Genomic DNA, 10,048 nt, shown 5'->3' on the forward strand with positions numbered 1-10,048 from the left:
AGCGCCCCTAGCGGATTATTATTTTTAGTATAGTTTTTACATAGACAATATAACCACCGAGCGTGGCGCTGACCTCCTACACATTATAGTACAGTTTATAGGGGGAAAATCCTTGCTCGCGGAATTTCGACGAATGTGTTGGCCGTAGTAGCGCGAACAGCGCGTGATCAAAGTTGGCCGTGGCTTAACCAAGTAATCATTTAAAAAAAACCTTTCGTATTCCTTAATAAATAAGTAATGATTTAGTTAATAGTTATAACTGAATATTCTATCATCATAAAACAACACAACATAACACAGACTAATTTGCTTTGGAAATAAAATTACAATTTTTAACTTTTAACAATATGCTATAAAAATATATTCTTTTATGGCAACTTACATCATCAACTTTGTATAAAGAACAGGTATAAAATTTTAACATTGGCCCAGATAAGAATTTTAACTATTTAAAAATATATTTGAACTAAAATTGCCTTTAAAAAGTTTTCAGAAGAGACCTTCGACTTCTTCGGTATCCAAATTTAGATCCATATCATAAACACATGGTCGGGTTGAAAGACCTGGCATTGTTGTAACCTAGTCGCAATAGTTAAAACATTTAACAAAATTCCTAATATCATTAGTGGCAATTATAATAATTTTAAGGAAACCTACTTCGCCAGCTAGAGGAAACAAAAATCCAGCACCAACACTAGCCTTTATGTCTTTAATTGGTACAGTGAATCCAGTTGGTGCGCCTTTCAATTCAGGATTATGAGACAATGATAATTGCGTTTTGGCGATACAGATGGGTAAATCATTGAATCCCTTAAAAGACCACAAAAAAATTACTCAGAAGTAGTTCAAATGATAATATCATCAGGATCTTTGTATGATATTATTTTGCAGGGCTTAAAATAGTGGGCAGTTCTAAAATCAGATTTGGGCAGTGCTATTTATAGTGAATTTATCGCAAAAAGTGAAAAATTTAAAATAGCTGATTTTCTCGTGGTAGATGTCGACGGGTCTTTACAGTACATATCAACAAACGCCAATTTTGCTGAACTAAGTTACTTATTTACAGCCCTTTTGTGTCTCATAATTTTGTTAAAATATTTATCTGCTACAAATTCTCAATTCCAACTGTTATAACAGATCATTGAAATTATGTTTATGGGGGTTTAGTTTGTATGTAGCAGTTGCTCGCCATTATTTTTTTTTGGGCAGTTCAAAAAAATCCTTATTTTAGCCCGTTATTTTGAAACTAGAACACGCCAAGAAAGCTGCCAATTAAATCGCAGTAAAGACCGGCGCAAAATTCAAAACTTGAAATTGATGTTCCTTACTTGTGTTTTGAACATTTGAATGGCTTCTTTGGCTTTGGAATGAATTTCGATACCATCTGCTCCATACATTTCTTTGGCGATTGTTTCAATTTTACTTTCAATGGGTAACTAGGTAAATAAAAGTTAATTTTTTCATAAATGACGTAATAATTTTATATTAATACTACTTACATTTAAGTCGTAAAGAAAATGAAAATTTGATGGTTTTTCACCAACTCTGATAACAGCTTCTGCCAAATCTTTAGCACCTTCTCCACCTAAAGCCCAGTGGTTACAGATAATTGCCTCTGCAGCGCCGTTTTCTAAAGCTCGCTTTTTTAGCAATTCCAATTCCCCAGGAGAATCAGTGCTATGTAAAACCAAAATATTATCAGTTATAGAAAATTATTCATTATAATACACAATGAACTCACTGGAATGAATTAATGGCAACAACACAAGGAACCCCAAATTTCCTGATGTTAGAAATTTGCTTGGCCAAATTGCAAATGCCTTTATCAAGCAATTCTAAATTCTGTAATTAACACCAATTAGAATTAGAAATACTTTGGATTATAATGTAAAACTAACTTCCTGTATATAAGCTTTGGCCAACGGTGCTCCTGAAAGAACCTTTGGCCCTCCACCATGCATTTTGAGAGCTCTAATGGTGGCTACCAGAACCACAGCGGTTGGTACCAGACCAGAATAACGACATTTGATGTTGAAAAACTTTTCCATTCCAATATCAGCTCCAAAGCCGCCTTCAGTTACTATATATTCCACAATTTTTGTTTAATTTTCATTAAATTTATTGGGGTAAAAGTAATCAATTTACCAACAAAACCATCTTCTCCCACAAGCTTCAGTGCAATTTTATCAGCTAAAATTGAAGAGCTTCCATGAGCAATATTAGCAAAAGGACCAGCATGAACAAATACTGGTGTTCCCTGACAGAAAACAACCAAAAAAATTATTATATACTGTTACTAATGTTTAATATGTAATTATCGAATAATTACTTCAAGAGTTTGCATAAGATTTGGTCTTATAGCATCTTTCAGTAAAACTGTCATGGCCCCAGCACAGCCCTAAATAATTATTTATAAAATTATTATAATCATGATTGTAGAGCAAACTTTCCAAAGGCAAAATTTTACCAAATCCTCCGCAGTAACTGGGTTTCCAGCCTTATCACTTGCCACTACAATTCTGGACAACCTTTCCCTCATATCCTTTAAGCTGGTAGTCAAAGATAAAATGGCCATCAATTCGCTAGCAACAGCAATGTCAAATTTGGTCTAAAGAAACAAATTGTTAATTACTTTATAGAAAAGTAAACTACCACAACAAATTACCTCTCTAGAAAGACCCTTCTCAGAAGGGGATAACCCAATTACTATTTTTCTTAGATGTCTATCACAGGTATCAATAACTAGCAATATGAAATGTTATGTAAGTCCCGTACAAAAACTCAAAAACACTTTGCACACCTCTGTTCCACGTTATCGTGTCTTGATCAATATCCAAACGGGCGAATTTTTTTGCTTCTTCTGGAGTTAGCTCATCCGGATTGACCTTGTTAATACCTAATTTCTTAAAATAACAAAAAGTAATTTGCTTATCTACATACTTTATTAAAATTTTTTATTTCATTTATACTGTACCATTATTCTGACCATCTGGCTTTTGGAGAATTCCCTTTTACCACGGATTTTGGGAACTAAACGACTGTATAATGCCTAAAGTAAATAAGAGAAATGTTTCAATTTAAAGCATGATGCTAAAATGAATAAATGACAATTATAAATACCTCATCAGACTGGGTTGCTTCGTGAAACATTCTAGCGTCCATTTGTGCAGCCAGTAAATTATTAGCAGCCGTAACTGCGTGAATGTCACCAGTCAGGTGTAGGTTGAAATCTTCCATTGGAATAACTTGGGAATAGCCCCCTCCGGCAGCTCCACCTACGTTATTTGACATTTAGTATGAAAAAAAAAATTTACTTTAAAATTAGACCTTTAATTCCAAAAGTGGGTCCTTGAGATGGTTGTCTCACGCAAGCAAAATTATTAACATTGTAATGCGCTCCTAACGCTTGGCATAAACCAATTGTAGTTGTACTTTTTCCTTCTCCTAATGGGGTTGGGGTGATTCTAAAAACATTTTTAATTTCAAGTGGTCAAAGAACGTTTGATTCAAAATTATCAAAAATTCCCACACACCCACAAACGAGGACATATTTTCCATCTCTTCTATGCGATAATCGGTTATATACTTGTAGCCCAATTTTAGCCTTTTTATTGCCATAATATTCTACTTCTTCAGGCAATATTCCAATTTCACTTGCCAAGTCCGATATGTTTTTTGGAGTTTGGGCTCTCGCAATGACAATATCACTAAAAAATATGCAAATTATTTCAATACCTTTTTCATAATTTAATTTCCAATGCCTAAACTAACCTCGGAACAGGAATTTCACGTTTCAACGTTAAATATCTCATATTCCAGCGATCTGAACCTGCCTAGCATAAGATTTGATGTAAGTTAAAAATCCAAAAAAGTTCAGCAAAATGTTTTAGAAAATTCAATAATTTTATTTTGAAGGTTTTTTATATAAATATACAAATAAACGATCCACAAAACAATGATAAACTTCCATAATTAACAAAGAAGTACCAATACAAGAACGATACCCAAAAAACTTTCCCGGAAATACTGAGATTAAGATTATACCTTCTGCTCTTTAGCTTCAAGCTTCCATTTGGCTGATAAAAAGGTATTTCCAATCAATTCTACAACCGTCATTGGTCCCACACCTCCAGGAACAGGTGTAATGTACGAAGCTACATGTTTAACTTCGTCAAAATCAACATCTCCAACGAGCCTTGAACCTGATTTCTTGGTAGCATCTGGAAAAAAAATCTAAAATTTTCAAAAAGGTTTCACTCTTTTTATAAGGAAACTTTACCAGGAATTGAGTTAATTCCACAATCAATCACAACCGCTCCTGGCTTAACCCAGTCTCTTTTAACCATCAATGGTTGTCCAACTCCAGCGACAACAATATCGGCTTCTTTAACTACAGCAGCTAAATCTTTAGTTCTCGAATGACAGATAGTAACTGTTGCGTGATGCCACAGTAAAAGTTGGGCCATTGGAGAGCCAACAATTTTACTTCGACCAATAACAACAGCTCGGCTACCACCAATCTTTACACCTGAAATTGAATTTTAAGTTAGTAAGCCAATTAAAAGATAAAGGGGTGTTATGCAAATTTACCTGTTCGTTTGATAAGTTCCATACAACCTTTTGGGGTGCATGGTAAGAAATAGCCTTCAAGCTGACCATGGCTGAGTTTGCCAGCATTTTCATTGCTTAATCTTTGGAATAAAACTGCCAAATTTAATATCTATGGAAAATTCGATGAAATATTCAATATTACCCATCAACATCTTTACTAGGAAGAATGGTATTTGTAATTAGATTAGCATCAATTGGGTTGACACTATCCAAAGGCAGTTGAACTATAATACCATGAACCTTTTCATCATTGTTTAATTTTCTAACTTCGTCTATTAGCTAAAATTTAAATTCAATATTTTAAATTTTAGTTATATCCTGGTAATAATAACAATATAATACCTCGGTCTCATTAATTGTATTTGGGAATTTAATATGTTTGGCTGAAACACCAACTTCATCACAAGCTTTAACTTTCATTCGAATGTAGACATTGGAGTCTTCTCGTCCTCCAACCTTCATAGAAATGCAATAATTACAATATGCAATAATAATATATAAAAATAAATTTTCATTACTTGAACAATTGCTAAAACGGGGTCAAAATCTGGGGCTCGCTTTTTAATTTCACTTATTTCTGCAGCCATATTAACCCGCAATTCCCTAAATACATAAATATATAATTACTCTTTAAAAAAAAATGGAATTTTGGTGAAGTATAAACGTGGCAGCTGTCTAACAACTTTTCTCAATGTTTTTACGTAAATAACAGTCAACAAATGTTGGCACTAACTAGGTTTCGTATATCATATACATTAGCTATTACAAGTAAATGGAAATCCATACACCCTTCAGTGCCAATTATGAATGACATGAAATGCCGAGTGTTAAGAATAAAAGGGTTTCAACATACTTTGCCACATTTGTTCCAGATAAAAGTTGCGCAAAATTCTGATTAGAAGTCATAATTCTTCGTTTATATTTAATATTATTAATAGCCAATGAGTTATTTATTATTTTTCTCACTATAAAACCACGAATAAAGTAATTGAGCATGCTACAAGTTATTCAAAGCGGACGACCGACCTTCGCGAGCAGACGATGCCGGCGGCCATCAAAATTTGAAGTGCATTATGGATAAAAAGGTAAAAAGAATTTCCAGAGAAAATGTAGATGAGGAATAGCAACTCTAGCTTTGAGAAAGGCTTCAAAATGTATCTCGAAGTTCTAAAGCTAAGTAACGAGATACTTTCGCTTAATATATATTTTAATAACGAGGTGTAAGCTCTAACAATAACGGAAGTTAATTTATAGTCCTAGAGGCTAAAGTGCAAGAGACAATAAAATGTCTGAGTTGCTATTCCTCTGTAGTATTTCAAGGTCGAACGTAAATTTCGCAATCGGTACTTGAGCCAGGGATGATAATGCTGAAGTATGTTAAGACCATGGAAGAAGTTCTTCCATGTTAAGACATTGCTATATTCTGCTTCTAGCGTAAACCAAATTATTTGGGTTAAATTGAATAACACTTTTGAAGCTGTGAATTTTTCCTTTTACGCTTTCTTGATCGACCTTGAAATTACATTCTAAAAGAATTCGTAAAGCTAAGAGTATAGAAAGTTGAAAACTTGCTTAGCAACGGCGTTTCCAGAAAGCAATTTCCCATATTCAGTCATTTTCTTTAAATTTAGACAATATAAAAACGAGGATCAAAAATACAAACGTCTTCCACACTTCAGCGAATCTATCAATGTAGTATCGAACGAGAAGGAATTCGTTTAATCAAAAAATTGGCGGACCCCCTCCCCATATTGCGTCATAGAAAGAGGCCTCAGAAAATCGAGCTCCCTGGGAATATGATTAGATAAGAGTTTCTGTGCGAACGTTAATTTATTATTGTGAAATTAAACTTACAAATTACACATTTCCGCTATTGAGCTACGCAAAAATTCATAAATTTAAAGTGTCTCAAAAATAACGTAATGTCTTTGTATTTTGAAATTTCCGCTAACTTTTTCGACAATCACGGGTTACATTCTCACCAAGGTCATATTTTGCCATATTAAAGGCATGAATCGGGAAAAGTATATAATATTTAGAGTAATGCTTCATTAAACATTAACCCAAAATAATCTCTGATTAGGGAAAAAACGTGGACAACAAGTTACTTAGAACAAACAACTATTATTATCAATTCATGTTGGGTAGAATTTTTTTTCAATAGGGAAAAGCATGGGTGACGTCGTGAGTCGTAGAACTGTTAGCTCCCTATAAGTAATAAAAAAAAAACTTCAAATGATCCAATCCAAAGTTACAATAACGTCGGTGGCGCCCCCATGAAGAGTTTTTTCAAATTTTTCCGTGAACGCGTTCCGCCTTCCCGCCTGCGCCAGCAGCTGCTGGCCATTGTACGTTTGCTATCGTTGTTCGTTGTTATTTACCATCTGTAAAACAAGAATCAAGGATAATTTCTGTAAAATAATTAAGAAGATATAAGTGGTAAGAACGTTTGTAAAACACAAATGCATTTCTAGTCAAAATATTATTACTAATTCTGGTACTTATCATTGAACTATAGAACTCAAAATCATATGAGGGAACAACAGAATGGATCTCATGAAAAATAAGACCCCTGAAGTTATGAAACTTTTGAAAGAATTTCCCACCCTTGAGGACGGCTATGATGTACTCAGTAAAATTGGTGAAGGCTCATTTAGTAAAGTATATAAAGCATCAAAGAAATTGGGCGAAACTGGCGATCCCCAATTGTACGCTTTGAAATGCATCATTTCCTCTAGTGAGCCAAAACGAATAGCGGCAGAACTAAAATACATGATAAAATTGGGTGGTAGAAACAACGTTATGGGGTTAAGTAACTGTGAGATCATAAACGGGAATGTTATCATGGTTATGCCATATTTCCAACACTGCAGCTTTGCAGATTATGTAGAACAACTTAATTTTATAGAAATTAGGGATTATATGTTTAATTTATTTATTGCCTTAGAATGGATTCATGAGAATGGAATAATCCATCGTGATGTAAAGCCCAGCAATTTCTTGTATAATAGAGTAACGGAAAAGTATTCTTTAGTAGATTTTGGTCTAGCTCAATGCGTGCTAAGTTTGAAAGCAAGCTCAACAACTAATTCCAAACCATCACGTTCACTCAAAGTTCCTAAAGTTAAAGATATCAAGGCTTTATCAGTTAGTCGGGTAGAAATTAGCCAAAGCTGTAAAAGGAACTTGGAAAAGGATTTAGACTTTGTGGAACCACTGACTCCAGAACATCCAGCCAAAAAGTTACGCGTAGTCGAAGATGCAACAGTTCATAATACTATTCCTAACACATCAAATGAGACTGTCAAAGCTCTACAGCCACTCGGAACTTCAAACAGGATTAATGTAACTGTACTACCTCCAGGATCAGATGCCATTAAAAAACCCGCCATAGTACTACATAGGAAAGTTTTGTTTAAAGAAAATAACAAAGCAAATGACACCGTACCAAAAATGCCATGCTCAACTAAGGAATCTGCAATTGATCCGCCTGAATCGTTGTCTGTCATAAATGTATCACGACCTATCTCTCATGTAACTGCACCAAAACGGATAATGTGCACCATATCTGCACCAGGCACGTCGCGATCATCTATCATATCTAAATCTAGCCAGTCTTGCCAGTGCTTTGGAAAAAAAACAATTTGCTCAATTTGTCTTGCTAAGACCCAGGAATATGCCCCAAGAGCTGGAACTCCTGGATTTCGTCCACCCGAAGTTTTAATAAAATACCCAAATCAGACTACTGCAGTTGATATGTGGGCTGCTGGAGTTATTCTTATATCTCTCATTAGCCGCAGATACCCATTCTTTACAAATTCTGATGATATGATTGCCTTATCGGAGATTATTTGTGTATTAGGTATCAATAGGGTAAAAAAGGCCTCATTGAGAATGGGGAAATTAATAACTATACAAACTGATTATCCTGCCAAGGATCTGCATATGTTGTGTCAAGGTTTAAGAGACAATTTAGAGACCCCTAACACTGCCAATTGTAAAAAAGAGACTATTCCCTCAAGTGCGATTAATCTGCTCTATCACTTATTGGATCCAGATCCAGCAAACAGAATTACTGCTTCTGAAGCCTTAAAACACCCTTTTATTAACCATAAAACTATGAAAACTAAAACAAGTAAAATGTTGTGACAATTTCTTATATATTTTTAAATAAATTTTTATAATTATACAAGGTATTAGATATCTAGTTTTTATTTACATTATACATTAAATTTAACCTACATTTCCGTGAAAAACCAAGTATTGTTATATTTTGTTTACAATTTAATTTTACAACCCAGGTTGGAGACCAAAACCAGGTCCTGTAGGTGGTTCAGTAAGTGATGTAAGTCCACCAGCGGGTTCAGAAGCAAACCTACCATTTCTTGGACCTGCTGCTGGCACTTTACCAGCCTTGAGGTCATCAAGGATCTCTTCTACATCTTTCAAGGAGAGATCTTCGTAGTAATTATCGTTGATTTGCATCATAGGTGCATTAACACAAGCTCCGAGGCATTCAACAACAGCAAGGGTAAATAGGTTATCCTTGGTAGTTTCCCCTTCTTTGATACCCAGTTTATTTTTAATGCAATCCAAGACTTCATCAGCTCCTCTTAGCTGGCAAGGTGTAGTAGTGCACACTTGCACGTGATACTTTCCAATTGGATCTCTATTGAACATTGTGTAGAATGTTGCAACTTCATAAACTCGCATTTTTGGCATGTTCAACATTTCTGCTACCTGAAAAAAAAATTGTTTATTTTCTAACAGAAATCGCACCATAAGTTTTAAATTGACATATTATGGCCATCCTAATATCTTAACTGACCTTAAATGGTGAAACTCTTTTATTTGACACCATTTGTCTGTTATGACCACTAGTGTCATCCTGGAAATCTAAGAAAGCTATCTTTACCTTATGCATTGCTGAAATTGGTAGCCATCCATCATGTTGGCGTTGAGCCAGGTCTAGCAAAGGAATAGTTGCTGCAGCCTCATGACCAACTGGATAAATGCTTATTATGGCTTCTGCTCTCTTAAGATTTTCTGATGTGAATTCAAACTTGACGTTGGGATTATTTTCTGGAGAGTCTCGATGGACAAAAAGCTTGTCGCTAAGTTTTGAAGCTGAGGCATGGAACTGCTTAGAACCAATAAAAGTAATATATTTTTGGGCTACAGTCCTGAGTAAAGACATGATTACCTACATGAAATTAAAAGATGCAATTAATAAAAATAAATTACATTTTAAAAACGAATAAAAGGTTTATAATCAACTCACAAATTGGTTTAACGTTCACTCGAAGTTCTTGAAGGGAGATCAGAGTTCAAAGTTCAAACACTTTAGTAACCAATCACAAATTAGGATTCGACGTTTTAAATAAGATTTTGGCCAATCAAAAATAATTCGTTTCGATTCGTCTGCTCCATTTTTCCA

General features: G+C 34.6%; 3 protein-coding genes across 6 annotated transcripts; 1 reads left to right on the forward strand and 2 right to left on the reverse strand.

The window, feature by feature from the left end:
- Positions 1–350: 350 nt before the first annotated feature.
- pug (pug C-1-tetrahydrofolate synthase, cytoplasmic) lies at positions 351–5,738 on the reverse strand. Its single transcript, XM_090152955.1, has 23 exons — positions 5,465–5,738; positions 5,130–5,214; positions 4,954–5,067; positions 4,754–4,890; positions 4,591–4,691; positions 4,280–4,528; positions 4,045–4,220; positions 3,772–3,833; positions 3,534–3,707; positions 3,328–3,464; positions 3,121–3,275; positions 2,975–3,049; positions 2,801–2,903; positions 2,666–2,742; positions 2,468–2,608; positions 2,330–2,398; positions 2,146–2,257; positions 1,899–2,080; positions 1,742–1,842; positions 1,500–1,677; positions 1,329–1,436; positions 658–810; positions 351–579 (listed from the first exon to the last, which is right to left on the reverse strand). Exons 1-23 carry the CDS (start codon positions 5,605–5,607, stop codon positions 490–492), a joined length of 2,922 nt encoding a protein of 973 aa, XP_090009081.1. The 5' UTR covers positions 5,608–5,738; the 3' UTR covers positions 351–489.
- Positions 5,739–6,842: 1,104 nt separating this feature from the next.
- Positions 6,843–8,820, forward strand: LOC149936364 (cell division cycle 7-related protein kinase-like). 3 transcript variants are annotated; one of them, XM_090152957.1, is made up of 3 exons: positions 6,844–7,050; positions 7,130–7,252; positions 7,559–8,819. In XM_090152957.1, exons 2-3 carry the CDS (start codon positions 7,159–7,161, stop codon positions 8,758–8,760), a joined length of 1,296 nt encoding a protein of 431 aa, XP_090009083.1. In that variant the 5' UTR covers positions 6,844–7,050; positions 7,130–7,158; the 3' UTR covers positions 8,761–8,819. The 3 variants fall into 3 exon arrangements, with proteins under 3 accessions (XP_090009082.1, XP_090009083.1, XP_090009084.1); XM_090152958.1 differs by having other exon boundaries at positions 6,845–7,050; positions 7,649–8,819; XM_090152956.1 differs by having other exon boundaries at positions 6,843–7,050; positions 7,130–8,820.
- Positions 8,806–10,044, reverse strand: ND-24 (NADH dehydrogenase ubiquinone). Of its 2 annotated transcripts, XM_090152968.1 has the most exons (3): positions 9,893–10,044; positions 9,527–9,814; positions 8,806–9,351 (listed from the first exon to the last, which is right to left on the reverse strand). In XM_090152968.1, the coding sequence occupies exons 2-3, from the start codon at positions 9,806–9,808 to the stop codon at positions 8,902–8,904; spliced, it is 732 nt and encodes a 243-aa protein (XP_090009094.1). In that variant the 5' UTR covers positions 9,809–9,814; positions 9,893–10,044; the 3' UTR covers positions 8,806–8,901. The 2 variants fall into 2 exon arrangements, with proteins under 2 accessions (XP_090009094.1, XP_090009095.1); XM_090152969.1 differs by lacking the exon at positions 9,893–10,044 and having other exon boundaries at positions 9,527–9,847.
- Positions 10,045–10,048: the final 4 nt, after the last annotated feature.

The sequence above is a fragment of the Leiobunum rupestre genome, chromosome 7 (assembly GCF_980474605.1).
Source record: "Leiobunum rupestre chromosome 7, qqLeiRupe1.1.hap1, whole genome shotgun sequence".
Lineage (NCBI taxonomy): Eukaryota > Metazoa > Arthropoda > Arachnida > Opiliones > Sclerosomatidae > Leiobunum > Leiobunum rupestre.

What these genes read in the sequence shown, in the direction of transcription:
- LOC149936364 (XM_090152956.1), top strand. Translation starts at nt 7,159, where the DNA reads ATGGATCTCATGAAAAATAAGACCCCTGAAGTTATGAAACTTTTGAAA.
- pug (XM_090152955.1), bottom strand. Translation starts at nt 5,607, where the DNA reads ATGCTCAATTACTTTATTCGTGGTTTTATAGTGAGAAAAATAATAAAT. An exon ending in CCGTTTTAGCAATTGTTCAA is followed by an intron (nt 5,068 to 5,129) that starts GTAATGAAAATT and finishes ATTTCTATGAAG; the next exon opens with GTTGGAGGACGAGAAGACTC. An exon ending in CAGTTACTGCGGAGGATTTG is followed by an intron (nt 2,399 to 2,467) that starts GTAAAATTTTGC and finishes ATAATTATTTAG; the next exon opens with GGCTGTGCTGGGGCCATGAC.
- ND-24 (XM_090152968.1), bottom strand. Translation starts at nt 9,808, where the DNA reads ATGTCTTTACTCAGGACTGTAGCCCAAAAATATATTACTTTTATTGGT. An exon ending in CAATTTCAGCAATGCATAAG is followed by an intron (nt 9,352 to 9,526) that starts GTAAAGATAGCT and finishes TTTTTTTTTCAG; the next exon opens with GTAGCAGAAATGTTGAACAT.